Here is a 21,414-nt window from a genome sequence, read left to right as displayed (position 1 = left end):
TCCACCCAAGGTGTATCAACCACCTGTTCATATTTTGCCCTTGCTTTCCCTTCTGCCTAGTAGGTTCTTCCGCCAGACATCACAGGAGACTCTCCTCCACTCCTTGTACCTCCTCACATAGGTCTTCTATTGAGAACATTCTTTCTGAAATCGCACCCCTCATCACTCCCTTCGTTGTTCAGTCACTCAGTTGCATGCGACTTCATGGACTGCAGCATGCCAGGCTTCCCTGTCCTTCACTATCTCCCAGAGCTTGCTCCAACTCATATCCATTGAGTCCAGGATGCCACCCAAACAGCTCATCCTCTGTCACCCCATTCTCCTTTTGCCCTCAATCTTTCCCAGCATCAGGGTCTTTTCCAATGAGTTGGGTCTTCACATCAGGTGGCCAAAGTTATTGGAGCTTCAGTTTCAGCATCAGTCCATTAATTCCTATTCCTCTTGATAAAACTAGTAACTTACAGTTATTGAATTAACTATATTCCAGGAACTATCTGTTCTCTATATTTTAAATCATTTAATCCTTCCAACAACCCTTGGAGGTAGATGATATTATTCTTCCCTCTTTACAGATGTACAAATGGAGTCATACAAACGATTAAGTAACTTTCCTAAGATTACTTGTAAGTGTCAGGGCCAGGTTTAAAACCCAGTTGAATTTCAGAGTCATATTCTATTTAGTCCCTCATGTGCTTTTTCAAAAAATATAATATTATACTGCCCTTGCCCAGATTTATTTTTTAACATAGCATTTATCACTATATTATATATCTGACATATATCAGATATTATACTATATGTCTACATTTTTATTATATATTATTTTTGCCTATTAGTCCTACTGGGTTGTAAGATTTCTGAAGGCAAACTTTACTTATTTTCTTCACTATCACATATCACATATCTAAAACAGTATCAACACACAATACATAACACACAATTATTCAGTGAGTAAGTGGGGAGATATATGAGCCACCAGGGAATATATATATATATTATATTTTAAAATATATTATATATATTTTATATATATATAATTTATATTATTTAATATATATTATATATATATATATATTCCCTGGTAGCTCAGATAGTAAGCGATCTGCCTGCAAGGCAGGAGACCCAGGTTCAGTCCCTGGTTTGGAAAATCCCCTGCAGAAGGGAATAGCTACCCACTCCAGTATTCTTGGCTGGACAATTCCATGGACAGAAGGGCCTGGCAGTCCATATAGTCCATGGGGTCGCAAATAATCATACATGACTGAGCAAATATAGAAACCTACAGATAAACTGAAAAGTAGGAGAGGATATGTTTTTGAGAGTGAGGAAAGAAGGGTGAATACCCCTACCCCAAACACTGACACCAACACATACGGCTGCAAACAAGAAAGATGCTACAAAGAAGTGTATAGCTTTTTGTGACAGGATATAAACTACTTCATCTAAAGCATATATCAGTGAATATGCATTTAAAAAAAGAAATATAAGAGTTATACAGAAGGCAATGGTTTAGCAACTTTCTTTTTCTGGGGAAAGTATATTTGAAGATGGCTTTGAATAAAGAAGAGAAGTGTTTTTAGCTGGCAGGGGGGAAGTGAGAAGAAAAAAATAACATTTTTTGGACCTAAATTTAAAAAAAATTCGAATTGATGACAGTTTGTTCTTAAAACACTATTAAAAAAATATATTAAGGCAGATATCATCCAGTGGAATTTCAAGATTAGAAACAAAATTTTATCATGTTTGGATCTGGTCAATGTGGCCTAGTCCTGGTTGCCTCCCTGAAAACAGTTCATCATTAGGTAGTGGTCTTTCTTAATTAGTTGATAGAGGACATCGTAGTCAAGTTCACAAGGTGATTTGGTTGTCTGTTTCCTTCTGCCTGTAAAAAGGGACTTTTAAAAAAACTGGTACAATGACCAGATGTCCTGTTTAGGGTGGGACATATCTAGATTTTGATTAGAATATGAGCTTTTGGACAATTACATTTCTTGCACATTTCAGAACTGATGGTGAGGAGAGAAAAGACTTTTTGCTCAGCGGCTCAGTCGTGTCCAACTCTTTGAAACCCCACACAAGCCCGTGTGCCAAGCTCCTCTGTCCGTGGGATTTCCCAGGCAAGAATCCTGGAGTGGGTTGCCATTTCCTCCTCCAGGGGATCTTCCCAATTCAGGGATCGAACCCGCTTCTTCTGCTCTCCTGCATTGCAGGTGAATTCTTCACTGCTAAGCCACAAGGGAAGCCCAGAGACTTTTAAAAATAATATATATGCAAATAAATTAACTCGAAACTTTTATGTGATCCTTATTAGTTATCATTCGTATCCATTTAGAGAACCTGGGTTAGAGTGATAATAAGCAAAGAAGGGACTTTCATATGGAAAGAATGTAGCAACTGATGAACATCAGAGTATGATTTTAAAAATAAGTTAATAAGAGCCCTGGGTGGATGAGTTTAAATTTTACCCTTGACCACTCATCTTCTTTTCACATCTTCTATTGCTTGTGGTCTCATTCACCATCCTTCATAACACTCTGCTCATGCCTCTGTTAGCGGTCCTGTAGCTTACCACTGTTAAGAAATTTACCACAAGCTAAAAGCAGAGACATTACTTTGCCGACTAAGGTCCGTCTAGTCAAGGCTATGGTTTTTCCTGTGGTCATGTATGGATGTGAGAGTTGGACTGTGAAGAAGGCTGAGCGCCGAAGAACTGATGCTTTTGAACTATGGTGCTGGCGAAGACTCTTGAGAGTCCCTTGGACTGCAAGGAGATCCAACCAGTCCATTCTGAAGGAGATCAGCCCTGGGATTTCTTTGGAAGGAATGATGCTAAAGCTGAAACTCCAGTACTTTGGCCACCTCATGCGAAGAGTTGACTCACTGGAAAAGACTCTGATGCTGGGAGGGATTGGGGGCAGGTGGAGAAGGGGACGACAGAGGATGAGATGGCTGGATGGCATCACGGACTCGATGAACGTGAGTCTGAGTGAACTCCAGGAGTTGGTGATGGACAGGGAGGCCTGGCGTGCTGCGATTCATGGGGTCGCAAAGAGTTGGACACGACTGAGCAACTGAACTGAACTGAACTGAACTTCCCTGGTGGCTCAGACAGTAAAGCGTCTGCCTACAATGTGGGAGACCCAGGTTCAATCTCTGGGTAGGAAAGATCTCCTGGAGAAGGAAATGGCAACCCACTCCAGTATGGAAAATCCCATGGATGGCAGAACCTGGTAGACTACAGTCCATGGAGTTGCGAAGAGTCGGACACGACTGAGCAACTCCACTTTCACTTTCACTGGTGGCTCAGATGGTAAAGAATCTGCCTGCAAGGTGGGAGACCTGAGTTCAGTCCCTGGGTTGGGAAGGAGGGCATGGTAACACACTCCAGTATTTTGCTTGGAGAATCCCCAAGGACAAAGCAGGCTGGTGGGCTACAGTCCGTGGGGTCACAAAGAGTCGGACATGACTGAGCGTCTAAGCACAGCACAGCACAGTAGCAGTGACCTCATAAGTCTGATGCGAGGATTCAGTAAGGTAATACATGAACATGCATGCCCAGTCATTTCATTCGTGTCCAGCTTTTTGCTACCCGATGGACTGCATCCTGCCAAACTCCTCTATCCATGGGGATTCTCCAGGCGAGAATGCTGCAGTGGATTGCGGCGCCCTCCTCCAGGGGATCTTCTTCACCCAGGGATGGTGCCCTGTGTCTCTTATGTCTCCTGCCCTAGGAGGTGGGCTCTTTACCACTAGCACCACCAGGGAAGCCCAATACGTGAACTAAAATTGCACACACCGTTATGATTATTTTTTCAAAGAATTGATCAAGATTCTATTAGAATTATTAGCTGGGAATTCAGAAACACTCTCTCCTTAAAAAAATATTTATTTATTTGGCTGCCCTGGGTCTAAGTCGTGGCACGCAGGATCTTTGATCTTGTGGGATCTTTAGTTGTGGCATGTGGGCAGCATGCGAACTCAGTTGAGGCATGTGGGATCTAGTTCCCTGACAAGAAATCAAACCTGGGCCCCCTGTGTTGGCAGCATGGAGTCTCAGCCACTGGTCAACCAATAAAGTCCCCAGAAACATTCTCTTGATGTTTTTATTTTGCTCTGGATCCCAGGTCCTTTCCTCTACTCAGGGACCACATTTATATCTCCCCTTTCCCTTCTTTTTGGCACATCCCCCTGACCCCCAAGCATGACATTTAAGGCTTCTTCCCTTTCTTCCCTTGATCCCTTCAATAACTGCCTGTTTCACTCTACCCTTTCACAGCAAAGCTGATTGAATAAGTTGCCTGTACTTGCTGTCATTACTTCCCCTTCTCTTTCAACTCACTCCAATCAGGTTTATTTCTCCACCACTTCAAAGAATCAACACTTGCTAAGACTATCTGCTGCTGCTGCTGCTGCTAAGTCGCTTCAGTCGTGTCCGACTATGTGGGAACCCATAGACGGCAGCTGGGATTCTCCTCCATTCTGCTAAATGCAGTGCTATTTTTTCATATTTGGCCATTGATCAGTTCTTAAAATACTCTCTTAGCTTCAATGTCATTCTTTTTTCCTTATATTTCTTCTATTTTGCTACTCTTTTTAAATCTCTGACGCTGGCTCATCTGTTTCTCCTGACATGTAAGCGTAGAAGTGCCCCAGAATTTTTGGTTCAACTTAATTTCCCTCCCCCTCTATGTGTGATTTGTTTATATCATCTATATGTGGTGATGACTCTCAAATGTATGTCTTTGAAACTGACATCTGTGTTCAACTCCCAAGTCTTGTGTCCAAAAGTCTGATAGCCATTTCCACTTGGATTGTTAATAGGCATCTTAAACCTAATATGTCCAAAACCCTTGAGTCCTCCTCCCTTTCTTCAAACCAGCTGCTCTCCATATCTTTTTCATCTCTGTGACACCATTATACACCATCAAACACCATCATACACCAAGCATAACTCCTAGGACCATCGTTGATTTCTTGCTTGCTTTCACACTCCACTTCTAATCCATTAGCAAATTCTGTCAGCTCTACGTTAAAAACAAATCTTGCGCCTGACCACTTCTTACCACGCCCACTGCTGTCACCTGGTCCCTGCCACCACCTTCTCTTCCCAGGGCTACAATATCTATTCATTAAGTGGCCTTCCAATTACTGCCCCCCAAACCCCTTTACACAGAGCAGTCAACGTGACTTTTTTAAACATAAATCAGATCATATCTCTGTTGCTTTAAAACCCTGCATTGGCTTCCTTGGACTGCAGCTTAGAACACCACCTTCCTTGGAACATGACCAGCCTCTGCCTCCCTCTCTGACCTCATCTTGGATCCTCTCTCATTTATCACTGATCTCCAACTATACTGCCCTCCTTTACATTTATTTTAACAGATCAAGCTCATTGCTAACTCTGAGCCTTTGCACTGTCTGATACTTCAATGTAGAAATGTGCAGGTGTTTGCCTGGCTGATTCTTTGGTTCATTCAGGTCTGTGTTCAAATGTCACCTTCCTCAGAGAGGCCACTCTCTGGAAAGAGGTCCCTTCTCCTCACCACATGCATGCATGCTAAGTCACTTTAATAGTGTCCAACACTTTGAGACGTTGTAGCCCGCCAGACTCCTCTGTCTATGGGATTCTGCAGGCAAGAATACTGAAGTAGGTTGCCACACCCTCCTTCAGGGGATCTTCCCGACCCAGGGATCAAACCTGTGTCTCTCTTGTCTCCTGCTTTGGCAGGCGGGTTCTTTATCACTGGCACCATCTGGGAAACCCAATCCTCACCATTCTCTATCCCAGTTATACTTCATAGCATGTATCACTCTCCTCAAGGATCTCGTTTATATCCTTGGGCCTCTCTTCTCACACTACGTGCCACAAGAGCAGCAAAGGCATTTGTTTTGTTCACTGTAACATCCCCAGTATTTAGAAGAGGGCCTGTCTTACTATAGGTGTTCAAAACACGTTTGTTACTTAAATGAATAGACAAGGCTCCACTTATTTGACCATTCATTCCATCTCCTCATTTGACCAAGCAGCTTGGGGACTTTGCTTCTTACTGGAATACCACACTGTTACTGAAATCCGGTGCTCCTCGGTGTGCAGAAGGTGCTGGTCGGGTGGTGACTGAGATCTCAGGCTCCAGTGAGTCTTAACGGGAGACCAAGCCCACTCCTCCATTCTTAGCTCAGCCAAAAGTATCTCTTTTCTTGGGTTCCGCTGGTTACAATTCCTATTCTACTCTCTATTCTTCCAGTTGCCATACACAGTCCCCTCAGAGGAGGCTAGCTGCTCCCAGAAACACTGAGTTTCAGAATGTGCTCTGGACTCCACTACCCACATGAACCTCAAACCAGCTAATGGAAAAGAGCCTCTTTGAATCCAGACAATCTCTTGTCACCTTCCTTGTAAAAGAAAGAACGAGAGGGGGAAAGGAAAGAAAGAAAAAAAGAAAAAGAAAAGAAAAAGCACAAATTGAATTTTTTTGAGGTTATTCCTCTGAACAAAGTGATTCACTGATTTAGTCATTTAATAAATGTTTATTGGCTGCCAGCCATATACCAGGCATTCTTCTGGGCAATTGTTATATCACTGTAATCATCTCTATTGTCTTACACATAAGCCCAGATTGCATTGTGAATTTCTTAAGAGCAGTAATACTCTTTTTATTGTATTAAATACTCAATAATTGTCAATTGCTTGAATAAATGAAAGAGAGGAGATAGTTAATGAAAGACTTAAGGGAGATTTGACCCAGTTATAGTCATAATTAAATGAAAACAAAGAATGACGATTGCTCTCTAAATCATATTAGAGTAAAACAAGTTTTAAATGTTTAATAATTGTCATAATCTGACAACCATAAAACATAAACATTTTCCATGTTTTCTTTTGGTTTTTGTCCATTTACACATACATTTTCACATGTTTCTAACTCATTTTCTGTGTTATCTTTTGCATTTCCCCTTAATACTGATGACAGACATTTTCGCATGGTTTTAACTTGTCATATATCACCTGTCTGTATTTTAGTAATTTCTCTTTATCTATTATATTTTGAAAATTTAGTTTCTTTGTTTATTGTTGGTTGTGCTTGGTCTTGACCGCGGTGCCCGGGCTTTCTATAGCTGCGGCAAGTGGGGGCTACTCTCAAGTTGCCGTGTGCAGATTCTCCTTGTAGTGGCTTCTCGTGTTGAGGGCACAGGCTGCAGGCACATGGGCTTCAGTAGCTGTGGCATGTAGGCTTAGTTGCCCTGTGGCATGTGTGATCTTCCTGGACCAGGGATCGAACCTGCAACCCCTTAATTGGCAGGCAAATTCTTAACCGCTGGACCACCAGAGAAGTCCTCTCTTCCCTTATTTTTGAAATCCCTGTTGGATTCCCTGTGGTTACTAGCACTATAACCCCCCGAACAATGTATCAGGTATTTTGTATTTTTTTCACAGATGGCAAGGTAAGAGAGTCCCTGGGAAAGTTCATCTCACTGTGAAGGAAGAGGTGCTGCCACGTCAAGGAGCAGTCAATCCCAGATGCACTCAGGAGAGAGAAAAGGTGTGCCTAATCAAGCTGCTTGAACAGAGAAGAGTGTGTGGAGGGTAATGTTTAGCTCCCTCTTGCATTCTGATGAGCGTTCCTACCTCCTGGCCCTTGGAGAGCAGCCTGTCTGGATACCATCTGCCAGGTCTGTGCTTTTCTTTCTGTTTTGCATAAAGTTTTTGCTTTCACTATGCTGCTATTGAGTAGGGGGAAGCGAGAGAACACCAGATTTCAGGGGCCTGCGTGTTTCTCCTCTGCCTTTTAATGCAGGTTAGCTTTTTGTTTTTTCTTTTGCCACTTGTTATTGTCAAGTATAGAATGAGTACAGAGAATGAGTACACAGGATGCTGCTCCTTGAAGAAACTGTCAGGATATGAGAGGGTTTTGTTTTGTTTTGTTTTTTTAAATAAGTGCCTCCCCTCTGCCACTCTCAGCTTGGGAACAAGCAGAAGTTCATTTGCAAAATTATATTGAAAATAAATGAGAAAAAAATGTATTTTACTTTATAGGCAACTCTTCTGGAATAGAACTAGTTTTAAATTATATAATGAAGAAATGGCTCTTGTAATTCAATGTTGATTAGTATTCTGTGAGCTGTGAAGCCAGGATTGGAAATAGGAGATCCAACTAAGGAATGAAAGGAGGAAGTTCTCTGGGTGACTTGCTCTCAAATCTTAGAGATACTCAATATTTTGTAAAATATCCAGAGAATTGAGGATATAAGTGATTTTGTGTTAATTTCTCCCCTTTTACTTATCAAGGTTTGTTTTAACACTCGAAATATGCTTTGAGCTGTTAAAAAAAAATTCAGCTGAGTAAATTTAAAGATCTAATTGACTTTATTAGAAGATTCACGAATTCAGCATCCTAGCTAACGCATAAAAGAGGCCCTCAGGAGCTACAGCAAATCGAAGGCTTTTATAAGCAGAAGGAGGTTGGGACAGAGACATTAAAAGACGATATTATTTCAAGCAAGGTCACCTTCCTTTAGGGGAAAGTTGGGGGTCTTAGGTAGATTACCTCACTAGTGCTGACCAGGAAATTCCAGATATCAGTTGAAAATTCCACTCCTGGGAGAGGATGAAACTGCAACGTCATTATCTAGTCACTCAGTTGTATCTGACTCTGCAACCCCATGGACTGTGGTCCGCCAAGCTCTTCTGTCCATGGAATTTTCCTGGCAAGGGTACTGGAGTGGGTTGCCATTTCCTCCTCCAGAGGATCTTCCTGATTTGAGGATCAAACCCATGTCTCCTGCATTAGCAGGCAGATTCTTTACTGCTGAGCCACCAGGTAACTCACTAGCGCTAACCAGGGAATTTCAGACACTGGTTTAAAATTCCACTGCTGGGAGAGGCTAAATTGGAGCTAAGTTAGGTATTAAATCTTAGTGAGGCTTAGCGTAAGTGACCCTGCTTTGGGGTCTGTTGCTCCCTTTTAACAATTCCCCCCTTTTGATCAAACTCTCAGCCTAACTGAAAGATGGGGCCAACATGTAAAGCTTTAACGCCTCTCTCAGCCACCACTCTGTAAGTCCTCACAGCTCTCCTTGATTCCTGTTTCTTGCCGAATCTTACATGGTATTCACAGGTTGCATTTCAGGCTTGGATTTTTCAAGCCGGTCACTCCTTTCTTTCTTTTTCCATGTTCCAAACTTAGGGAGATTATTTGCTTGGAGATCATTTTGCTTGGTAGTTAGCAGCTATGAACACACATTTGACAAGCTCTTGCTAGAATACAGTGCACAAGAGAGAGTGTTATGATTATTTTAAGCAGGATCATTTCCATATCGAGAGTATATTTTGGAGCCATGGCCCCCAAGACCCAAACAAATCAAAATCAAGTAAGTCAAAAAAAATCACCTTGATGAAGTCACCTTTTAAAGCCAAATGGCTTGTTCAGTGATATTATGTAACTGAGTTTCAACTTCCTCAGAAGGCTGCAGCAGGTGGTGGTGGCACAGAGCACCACAGACCTTTTCCAGCTAAAAGATAATCAAGGGCTATCCTGTTTTCAAGAACAACTTTGGCCAGAATGTCTAAGGGTCTGTGTTGCACGGGCTTCCCAGGTGGTCCAGTGGTAAAGAATCCACCTGCCAATGCAGGAGACGGCAGGAGATGTGGGTTCGATTCCTGGGTCAGGACAATCCCCTGGAGAAGGAAATGTCAACCCACTCCAGCATTCTTGCCTGGAAAACCCCACGGACAGGGAAGTCTGGTGGCTACAGCCCATGGGGGTTGCAAAGAGTCTGACACAACTTAGTGACTGAACACACACACACGCTATTGCACAGCTATTGCTCTTGCATCAGATGCTACAATATTTTTAAGAGTCAAGGAGAGCTTCCTGATTATAGGCTAATTTGTATTCACTCGTAACTAGGGAAGTTGAGCCCTACCAAAAGAAGTAAATCCTGAAATAAGAATGCCTGTTGGTCAGCCCTTTCAAACTTGATAATTTAAATTCTAGGAAGTTGACCAGTGAGGTCTCAATTTGTTTTTAGACAGTTAAGGGCACAGTTAGATAACCTACAAGGCACTGCCTGGTTATGTGCCAGCCTTCTAGGTATTCATAGGCTCAAGGAGAATGATAATCATCACAGGCAAAGATAAATCCTGTGGGGGCACAAACCACTTTCACTAAGGTACTGTTACTGGACTCATTTGCAGGGAGTGCTGCATTTTCCTGTTCAAGCCAAGAGTCAGGTTCTTTTCCTGGCCCGAAATAAAAAGTTGTTCTAAATTCCAGAGATCACCCCGTCTTAGCAATGTCCTGGGAGATATGGGTGACATCATTATTTTGCAGGCCATTGACATCCTTTGTAAAGGGAAGAAGAGAAGGTTTCATGTTTAGTTAAAATATGAAATCTTTATCTTGCAACTTGCGTGGAAGCGGTCTACTTTGATGTCAGCTGTTGCTTTTCTCAGTCAATTTGACTTGAAGGTGCACAGCATTCACACAGGAGCAGATGGCAGAGAGTATTCAGCTAGGAGATGTATATCCAGAGTTCAAATTCTCGATGTTTGGTTGTCATCTGGGTAGTGAAGAAGGCCTGGTATAGTCCTTTCCAGGGAAATTTGAGGGCAGTCTTTGCTCTTAGGGATTCAAAATTAGAAGGGTGGAAGAAAACTGGAAATGTTAGTTTGGAGAGTTGTCATCAGATATTTGAGGAAACTACAAGAGTTCAGCTTTTTTTTCAGATATCTTCTCAGGTTTCAGCTGGGACAACAGTGAATATTTCTGGCAGTACTGAACAATCCCTTTGTTTTAGGAGGCATTTCCAAAGAAGGTGCAAAAGACATTACCCTGCCAAGATCTTAGAGCTACTCTCAAAGATGGCCAAAAGAAAGACTTAGATAATGACCAAAAAGAAGGTAACAGCTGTCCCTGGGAGAGAAAGGATCGATAACCACTGGGTCTGGTTTTGGAAAGGAGGGGATAACGTGACATTATATCTTCCTTTCTCAGTTGGGACCTACAGACTGAGATCTAAGGAGAGCTGTAAGATCTAAGGAGAGCTGGTAAGAATTCTCACACTCAGCCAACTTTTGCTGGCTTTCCCAGGACTTCATCTGCGGGCTTCGGTATTTACCAGAATTTGGCAAAGTTTTCCATTAATTTTATATTTAGTTTTCCCTTTGATGATTATGGAAATGGCAGCAATTTACCAGAAAAATCCCTTGGAGTCCCGGACAACTTTGGGAAGTGCCCAAATGGGCGCCCTCCTTTGAAGGTAGATATAGGGGTGCTTGTCAGGTCATTAACTTGGCAGAGTTTTGTGTGTGGTCATGTAGTCTTTTCAGAGTGGAAAAACAATTCAGACAGAGGATGACTAGAATGAGCACTCAAAGGAGTATAGCGGGGAGAGCGGGAGTTATGTCAGTCTTACAGTCTTTTGTTTGAGGTACCTCAAATATCTTTAATCTTTCATTAGTCTCTAACAGTGAATCTTTCAATGAAGCTATTTTTTTGGAATTATAAGGCCATTTGGAGGCTTCCATATGCAAATTAAAATAATTATTCTACTGTTTGATGTGGGAATTCTTACTTTTAAGTGCACTTTTTGAATAATCTTATCCAAGTGGGATAGTGCTCACAATGGCCATTATAATTCTAGACTGTAAATTCCCTGAGAGCTTGCAGCAGTTTGGCAGGATCTTAGGCATAGACAGAATTTAACCTGCATTTTTGTCCAGCCATATCTGGCTGCAAACGGGGTGCAATCCACATCTCTGTCCAGCCATATTTTGGGACTACCCCCCCCCCCCCAACACACACCCTTGGACTGCAAGGAGATCCAACCAGTCCATTCTGAAGGAGATCAGTCCTGGGATTTCTTTGGAAGGAACGATGCTAAAGCTGAAACTCCAGTATTTTGGCCACCTCATGCGAAGAGTTGACTCATTGGAAAAGACTCTGATGCTGGGAGGGATTGGGGGCAGGAGGAGAAGGGGACGACCGAGGATGAGATGGCTGGATGGCATCACGGACTCGATGAACGTGAGTCTGAGTGAACTCTGGGAGTTGGTGATGGACAGGGAGGCCTGGCGTGCTGCGATTCATGGGGTTGCAAAGAGTCGGACATGACTGAGCGACTGAACTGAACCACAACCTGATGGTTAGTTACCAAATCAGATTCCCAGGAAACAAAATTCTAGATTGTCTTTAGTAAGATCTTGTCAACTTTGTAGGTATTTATAGCTTTGGGACCATAGTTTTCAGATATAAAATAAGTAGACTGCCAGAAGATAGCACCTTCAACTTGAAACCATGCCCCATAGGGTTAACAGAAACTGATGTTGTAACAGAAATCCCCAAGTATGTCTTACAGAACAACAGATAAAGGAACGGTTTCTTTAAAAACTCTTCTTCTAACATGCCTTTCGTGATGAAGCTTGCTTTATGTATTCCTTTTTCTTATTCTTCTTTAATTGTATACACTCCAAGCTTCACATAGGTTAGATAATATATTACAAGACTTTTTAACCACTTAGCTAACACCTCTAACCCATGAGGTCACTACAATGGGGCTTAAGTTGTTTCCTAGAAACTCAAGAGTCAGCCTGTCCAGTTTAGCTTGGCTAAAGTTGTTTGGGATCACTGACCCTAAAACTGGGCCTGTGCAGGTATTGGATGAAATGACCTTTTGATGTCAGAGGGCTGAAAAGTCCACCCTTGAATCAAGGTAATCACCTCCAATTTTGAATATGCATCCCACTAAGAAGCATGTAACCCAAATATACCTGCCTAGGAGGCTTACTACCTCACCTTTTCCCTACCTCCAATCACTTTTCCCTACACCTAAGACCACCTTGCTTCTTTATGCCATGGATATCTCAAGGCCCTTGCCTTCAGGGAGGTAGATCTGAGACTTGTTCTATCTCCTCTCTTGGCTGTCTTGTGAATAAACTCTTTCTCTGCTACAAACCTTGGCATCTCAGCATATGGCTTGCTACAAGTCAGGCAAGTAAGCCTGGTTTGGTAACAAAGTCTGGATATAAAGGCTGCCATTTCTTTAACTAGGACTTTGGGTTTTGTGGAGCTGAACTAACACCTAAGAGAGATACGTGTGGTGTTGGAAACTGTGGGGTGTTTTACAGCGTAACTTGTTGCACAGAAATTTTCTTGAGTCTGGTGGGAAACTTAGCATCCAACCAACCTTTTCCATAATCAACTTATCATCGAAGTTTTCTTGAGGTGGCCAGCACTGTAAAATGTTTAAATGTTCAATCCATAGCCACCAATTTTTTAGGTTTTCTGGTTTCCAAAATCCCCATTAGCAGTAGCTTTTACTGGACCTAGTCCAGTTTTTAAATCAACCCAGTATGATCCCAGTTGGAAACCACCAACAATTCTCATGGCTCTTTGGGCTGGGGAAATGGATTAAACTAGTAAAGGAGTCCCACACTGAGATCCTCCAGCCCTCTACAAGGGCTGTGAGCCTGCAAGTACTGAGGTTACTACTGCCCAAGGCCCCCACAGGCTGAGGTCAAGGGCAGAAACCCTTGGATTCCAAAACTCACATAATTTCCAAAATCCTTCTGTCGCCCCAAAATTCTCTATGAAATGCACCATGACTCCATTTTGGGTTTGCTGTCTCTTTTTAGCAGGGCTATAATGTAATTGCTTGAGCCAGAGATTTAATGGTGAACAGGAGCATCGCCTGGAAGCCAACATATGGATAGCAGGTATAATGAGAGCGAGCTCCTAAGAGGGAGAAAATTCTGGAGGTGAGGGACACCCCAAAACTGAAGGCTAAATTGTTTAGCAGCCCCTTCCCAAGATCGCCAGAGCCAATCCTGAATATTATCATTTCAGTTTTATCTTTATTACAAAAGTAGCTTATACTTTAATAAGTATACTCAAGCCCCTCCAAATTCTTTTCAAAATATTTAAAGTAATGCGAGGAAATTAAGTCAAGTGGAACTTAAATAACGATGTTTTTTATAAGCTCTAAGATCTAGCACAATTAAAAGTATGAGTTATTAAAATCAGAATGGAATTACTGAAAAGCCAAAGCCCATCCACCCTGACATTCTAATATGTTCGATCATTCATCTGTTCTTGCACTGAACAGTTACTGAGTGACTATTAAGTGCTGGGTATTATAGGCAGGAGTGAGTGGAACACTGTTGTTATCTGCATATTTAATAATTTCAGAATGTGTTTGGATAAGTGAGGCTTAAGTGTGTGGGGCACAAATACTTTAAAGAATGAGTGAGGCTACTGGCTCACGGTCTTATCTACACTCTGCACCCTTGGAAACTTCACTTGATGTCAGAATGGGGTTAATGCTATCCACATTCTTCTACTACACCATCTTGTCTGAAGATGAGTGAACTTAATCAGTATTTACTGTAAAGCCCCACAATTTAAATACCAGGCGATTATAGCATATGGGTTTTTGAGCCTGATGAATCTTGTATCAATAAATACCCAAAATATACAGAAGATTTCTCTTCATGGCCTCTGATATACATGGGAACCGTGTGAAGAGTATGAAACGGAAGTCAGTGTACCTTGTGCAACTCTTTGAATACTGTGCAAAATTGTTGGTGTTAGAATTATAAATTGGAACACTAAAACAAGGAAAATCTGTACTAGACACCACTTTGTTATGCAAAAAAAAAAAAAAAACCACCAGAAAAAACAACTTTGTAATGCAAGTATTTAATGCACTCAGCTGAGAGGAAGCCTTCACAAGTTAATTTGTCTTCTGATTTACAAACTGCTTCTGCCGCTCAGATTCTGCCTAACTCCAAAGCAGTCTATCTCTGATACGGGCAGCTATAGCACCCACAAATTTTCACTGCATTTGGAGTTCTACCTTTTGTTTTGAAGATAAAGGGCAAGAGATCCAAAATGCTTCCTAGGAGCCTGAATAGTACTGGTCATGGGAGAGGGTACTGATAGTTATGGGCCAGAGTTCAGCATCTGTAGGAGAGGCACTCATGTTTTTTAATACATTTGTGATAGGTAAGGTCCTTTAAAGCATGGGGTCCAGGATAAGGGCCACTCCTGTCTAGGTCCAAGTGCCGTAGTGGTTAGTGAAACTGGGAATTTAACGCCACGTTCATCTGCAGGGTGATCTAGATGGCTGTGGGCTTCCCAGGTGGTGCTAGTGGTAAGAACCCACCTGCCAACGCAGGAGACATAAGCGACCCAGGGTTCAGTTCCAGGGTTGGGGAAGATCCCCTGGAGGAGAGCATGGCAACACATTCCAGTATTCTTGCCCAGAGAATCCCATGGACAGAGGAGGCCCTCTGGGGTTGCAGAGTCCAGTAAGACTTAAGTGACTTAGTATGTGCGTGCTAGGTGGCTGTATTTTTCTTAGAATTTCTTCAGCATCAAGAAAAACAGTGCTAGAATATTGGCTTAGAAAATTATAGCAAACCTCTAAGTTTGACTTTCCCCCAAACTAGGTATAACTGAGTGCTATGAAGACTTTTTAAAGAAAGGAAAAGGCATATACCAAAAAGAGGATAGTAAAGTGAACCCCATTTCCCAAGAATTACCCACTCATGGTCAGTCTTCATCTATACCCCTACCCATTCCTCCTCCCTCAAAGACTCATTTTAAAGCAAATCCTAGGTGTTTTATAAGTGAAAATCGCTCGGCCATGTCTGACTTTTTGAGACCCCACCGACTAAACAGTCCATGAAATTTTCCAGGCCAGAATATTGGATGGGTAACCGTTCCCTTCTCCAGGGGATCTTCCCAACCCAGGGAATGAACCCAGGTCTCCCACATTGCAGGCGGATTCTTTACCAGCTGAGCTACCAGGGAAGCCTAGATATTTTCTAACATCCTATTTATTTCTAAAAGATATAATCACAATACCATTATCCAATGATTCCTACTTAACTGCCCTTCACAGCTTCATCCTTGTGAAAAGCACTGTGTGGTTCTTACCTTTGAGGATGTAAATTGTTTGCCATGAAGAAATAGTGGTGTAGTGTTCCGCGTGTTTGAAGTCACAAGATCTGAAGAGGTGTGCCATCCATGTACAGTTAAAGCTACACTAAATCTGTCTGGCTTGGCTTCAAGAACTGCATATTTTGGACCTAACTGACCTGGTTTAATTTTTTTTCCCCCTTAACCTCTGGAAAGCAAGGCGTGGGAAGGAGATTTGGTGTCTGTGTTAAATGCGGAGGCGTGTTTGAACTTGTTTCTTTTTCCAAAATGTACAAGTGGCTGGGCGAACCATGGACTTACGTGAACAAGTGCTGCAAGAAAAAAATAAAAGAGAGAGAGACAAAACTGGCTGAGTTAGGAAAAATCGTCAGCTTCGGGTCACGTTCTTGCAGTGGGCAGTCCCGGCCGCTTTGCTCCGGGCGTGCTGGAGGTCACCGGCCTCGGACTTGGTGCCTGGGTCTCGGGCAGCTCTCTGGCTCCAGGGCGTTTCCTCCTTTTCCGGCCTCGGAAAGTTTTGTTTTGGTCCTTAATTCCCTATCAAGGAAAGGCACCCTGCTGACCATTTCTCAGAGTCTCCTCCGGTTGGCTAGAGGCCAAGTTTCCCCCATCCCAGTTGGCCCCAACTTGGGTCCCTCTCTGAGATCCTCGAAAGCTCAGGAAGCGAGTCTTCTGAGGAGGGAGAGAGAAGGCAGCCTGGCGGTGGGTTCCACTGTTTCTGGCCGGCCTTTCTCTTCGCTCCGTCCCTATGCCGGTACCCAACGCACATCCTCCGGGGCCGGGCTCTCCACCATTCCAAAAAGAATACTCATTCTCCGACGCGCCAGCGATGGGCAGAGACGAAGAGGACGAAAAGCCCGGGAACGGGGCCTAGGGCGCATGCGCACCCCAGCCTGGGCGTTTGAAGGTTCGCCCCGCGGCGGCAGCCGCTAGGTGGCGCATGCGCCCTGGAGGGTGCGGGCAGGTCTCCGGGAAGAAGGCGGCGGCTGCAGCGAAAGGCGGGGGCGCCGTGGGGCCGGGCCCGTGTTTACGGAGCGGCGGGAGGGCGCGGACGCGGAACCCGGCGCGGCGTCGGCAGCGGCACGATGGTCATGGCGCATTTCGTTGAGAATTTTTGGGTAAGAGAAGGATGTTGGACATGGTGTGGGTTTCGGAGGCCGAGAGTTTCTCCGCCTGACCTCGGCCTGCGTGCGCTTCGGGCGGTGGCGGCGGCTCCGCGGGCAGGGCCGGCGTCCTCGGACCTCCGCCTGCTGCGTCCCGCCTGGACGAAGCCCGTCGAGTGACGACGGGTCGCCGGCCGCGCCGACTCGCGGGCTCGCCGCCCCGGCGGGGGGCGGGGGCTGTCAGCGCGGCCCCTCAGCCCGCGGCGCGGACGCCGAGGGGCCGCCCGCCGCCCGCGCGGGGACAAAGCGCCGGATGGGGCGGGAGACGGGAGCCGGCCCCGCGGGAGACTCCCGGCGCCGGGCGCGCTCCGCGGTTCGGACGCGGACGACGGGCCCGCGGCGCGGCCACCCCAGCTGCGCGCTGCCGGCGAGTGCGGCCCGGAGCCGGGCGGGGAGGCTCGCCTCCTTCCCGCCCCGCAGGCCCCCATCTTAGCCCTTCGGCCCCCCACCATTTCCCCACGAATTCCCGGGCGGACTTGGGCTGGATCAGCATTTCCTCTCGGCCTCGCTGCTCGGCTCGTTGGTCTGCGCCCAGGACTTTGCCTCTGGGCCTGTTCACAAAGCGTACAAAAGTTGAATTTAGTGTAACTGGATTCCTTGGGCTTGAATGCACCTATACTTCCCCTTGTTGGGCTCCTTCGCCTTCCTCATTCTTTCCACACCTCTCCTCTAAATTCAGTATTGACTTCCCAGTTTCCCAGTGGAGTGTTTTTCTGCAGTTGCTGTTTGTTGTGTCGGGGAGTAGAGTTCAGCTGTGTACAGGAGTGTCTCAGGAATCCCATTTTATGGCTTGACAGTTGCAAGAGGTACAATTCCATTTTAGTTAAGATGTAGAAATATTTAAAGTGGTACGCATAAAGTGAATAAGGCATGTCTTAAATTCTTAGTTTCTAATTCACCCACAGGTTGGCTTAGTAATCAAATCAGTTCATAGTTATTTGTCTTGAATGTTCCTTGTTTTCCACAAGGGACAGAAATACTAGACGTCAGCTTTGTTTTTTTTTAAAGAGCTTTATTGAGGTACAGTTCACTCGCCATACAACTCATTTAACAATTGAAGGAATTTTCGTATATTCATAGAGCTGTGCAGACGCCAACGACGCTTTACTGAGGTATAATTCACCTGCCATACAACCCATTTAAATGAACAATTCAGGGTTTTTCCTATATTCATAGAGTTGTGCAGGCGTCAGCCACGCTTTTAGAATAATTTCTTCATCTAAGGAAGGATCCCAGTGTTTATTAGCAGTCATCTTTCCTTACCATGTAGATTTGTCTACGCTGGGCATAATCATAAGTGGGTTCATACACGTGGTCCTTTATGACTAACTTCTTTCATTAACATGTTTCCAGGGTTCACCCAGGCTGTGGCATGCAACAGTAGTTAATTCTATTTTATGGTCAAGTAATGTTTGTGGGTGTGTGTGTGTATCGTATTTTATTTAGCCATTCATCAGTGGTAGAGATTTGTTTGGTTGTGCTTTTTGGCTGTTACCAGTGAAACTGCTGTGAACGTTTTTGCCCAAGCTTTCATGTGGGCACATGTCTTCATTTCATTTGGGAGTCGAATTCCTGGGTCATACAGTAACTCTGTGTTGAACATTTTGAGGAACAGCCAAACATTTTCCAAAATAGTTGCACCATTTTATAATCCCACTAACAATGTCTAAGGGTTCCGGTTTTTTCACATGCTGGATGGACTACACTTGTTGTTATTTGTCTTTTATTGTAGTGGATGGGTGTGAAGTAATATCTCATTGTAGTTTCGGTTTGCACATAACAATTTTCTAAGTATTATCTCCCATTGTTTGGGTTGTCTTTTTCACTCTCTTGATAGTGCCCTTTGAAGCATGTAAGTTTTTAATTTTGATGAAGTCGAATTTGTCTAATTTTTCTGTTATCTGTTACGCTTTTGTTGTGATATCTGAGAAGTTTTTCTTAACCCAGGATCACAGAGGTTTACTATGTTATTTCTGTGGGTTTTATATGACATTTTAGTTCTTACATATAGGCCTATGATCCATTTGAAGTTAGTTTTTGTGTACAGCCCTGGGAAGAGGTACACTTTTATTCTTTGCACGGGGGTTTAGTTGTCCCAGCATTATTTAAAAGGCTATTCTTTTTCCATTGGATAGTTTTGGCACTCTTGTCAAAAATCAGTTAACAATAGATAATATGAGTTTTATTTCTGGATTTTCATTGGTATCTCTATCCTTATGTTAGTACCACACTGTTTTGATTACTGTAGCTTTCTAGTAACTTTGAAATGTGGAAGTGCCAGTGCTCGAACTTCATTTTTCTTTTTCAACATTAGTTTGGCTCTTCTGGGTCCCTTGATTTTCTATATAGCCTGTTGATTTTAGACTTTAGTTTTTACGTAGGCAGTTTCTGAAACTTCTATAAGGATTTATAATTTGGCGTTCTTAGAGTTTTCTGTTTTTTTTTTTTTTTTTGGATGCATGATTGTGTTTTTTAAGTTTGATAACTGTGCGTTAACGTTGAAAAGTTACGTTTTGTTTTCTGTCCATGATTTTGAACATAGCCTTTTGAGGATGTGTTTGGCTATTTTATGAATAATGTTTTATGAACATTTTTGTGCGATTTTTGTGTGCCCCTTGTTTTCCCTCTTAGTAGAGGCATGGGAATAAATTTGGATATCTGAAATGTAGAGAGAATCCCCAGTCTAGTCTATGTTTTAGTGTATGTTTAGTGTTTGCTTTCACTTCCAATATTGTGTATTCTTAAAATAGACTGCATTTTATTTTATCTCCAAGCCTGGTTGTGGCTGAACGTGCTAAATTGGCTCTTAAAAAGCTCCAAAGAATGATAAATGAACTGGAAAACCCTGAGAACTAAATAACTTCTGAAAATTCTTAGTTGTCTATTTAGACAACTTAAAAATTTGCATATTTCTGAATCATTATAAACTAATTTCTTATTATAGAGAGTTTATTTCTCTATTCAATTTCACGTTTTCTCCCCTAATGTTTAAAGTGGCACTGTCAAAACAAAATAAAACTTGTCAAAGTGGGGTAATGGGAACCTTTAAAGCCTTAGGTTTCTAACCAAACAGGCTATTAATTGTTTTTTTCCTTTCATATAAAAAGACAGATCTTTTTGTTGTGGCATTTTGTTAGAGGAAAATTTGAATCATTCAAACTCTCTTCGAGTTCATTTGAAAGCAACACATCCTGCCTTTTTCTTTATAGTTTTTTCTTAACTAAAACTATATGCTATGTTACAAATTCCTTTATTTAATACTAACCTTTGAAGAGGAAAATATATACAAAACTTCCTACACAACAGGTGTTTTGTTGCTGATAAGTCAGTTTTTGCCACAGAGTATAGTGCTGCAAAGATAATCAAGTAGAAAATGTTTTTCTTTCTATTAAAATTAGATGGCAAGAATAATTTTGATAACATATCCACAGTTACCTTTAGTATATAAAAACAGTTGTTAGCCCTTCAAAAGATTATTTAACTTTTTTTAAAAAGTTACTGACAAATATTACAGTGAAGAAGTGTCTCCAAATGCTGCTTCTTTCTCAGAGTCCAGTACTAGTTTTTAGTACCCTTGAGATTATAGATGTCCACTTTAAATTATAATGATTCAAATGGTGATTTATATTTTTTATAAAGCCCAAATTATTTTAATTCAGGAGTTAAAAGGTTTTTTTTATTTTTAAGAAGTAGATTTCGTAGTAATAAGGGGAAAAAACAAGTACAACATAACATGATTTAAATAGGTCTCATTTTACATAGTGATCCCAATCTATATAAGATATAAAGCATTCTCCCAAAGACACCAAGTATTTTTTAGCATTCATTACATTGTAATAAAATGACATTTTTACTTAGGTAACTTTTTTCAAAGATCTCCACTCAGCATATCAAGAATGAATGAGTAACAGTTATCTTAGATATTTTTGTTCTGAATCTTTTCTTTTTTGGCTGCAACAGGTCTTAGTTGTGGCACATAGGGTCTTTACTTGTGGCATGTGGGCTCTGGTTCCCTGACTAGGGATCGAACCCCAGGCTGCTGCACTGGGAACTCGAAGTCTTAGCCACTAGACCACCAGGGAAGTCCCTGTTCTGAAGTTTTTCTTCCTTTTGTTTTCTTTTCTTTTAGTGCTTAACTAGTTAAGAAGTCTCATGTCATTTATCTGTTGATTTCACTGGTATTGTAGTGCTTTGCTTTTAAATGAATTAAGAGCACCTGGTTATACCGCTCTCTCTGTATCCTTGGGGCATTGTTTCCGGGACCAATACCAATATCTACAGGATGCCCAGTCCCCTGTGTGAAAGGCATATGA

The 21,414-nt window shown here is 42.7% G+C and overlaps 1 protein-coding gene and 1 long non-coding RNA gene across 2 annotated transcripts in view; one reads left to right on the top strand and one right to left on the bottom strand.

Annotated features, from left to right (window-relative positions):
* Positions 1 to 7,043: 7,043 nt before the first annotated feature.
* Positions 7,044 to 16,803, bottom strand: LOC132657940 (uncharacterized). Its single transcript, XR_009596747.1, has 2 exons — positions 15,939 to 16,803; positions 7,044 to 10,621 (listed from the first exon to the last, which is right to left on the bottom strand). It is a non-coding gene; the product is annotated as an uncharacterized LOC132657940 (long non-coding RNA).
* A 66-nt stretch (positions 16,804 to 16,869) lies between these two features.
* FCHO2 (FCH and mu domain containing endocytic adaptor 2) overlaps positions 16,870 to 21,414 on the top strand; it is a 118,859-nt gene continuing 114,314 nt past the window's right edge. The window contains exon 1 of the mRNA XM_060400320.1: positions 16,870 to 17,056. Within this exon, the coding sequence (XP_060256303.1) occupies positions 17,024 to 17,056 (33 nt within the window). The 5' untranslated portion in view covers positions 16,870 to 17,023. The remainder of the gene's footprint in view (positions 17,057 to 21,414) is intronic.

This window comes from Ovis aries, chromosome 16 (genome assembly GCF_016772045.2).
Source record: "Ovis aries strain OAR_USU_Benz2616 breed Rambouillet chromosome 16, ARS-UI_Ramb_v3.0, whole genome shotgun sequence".
In the NCBI taxonomy this organism is placed as follows: Eukaryota; Metazoa; Chordata; class Mammalia; order Artiodactyla; family Bovidae; genus Ovis; species Ovis aries.
Note: the sequence above shows the minus strand (reverse complement) of the source record. Positions and strands in the feature narration are given on the sequence as shown.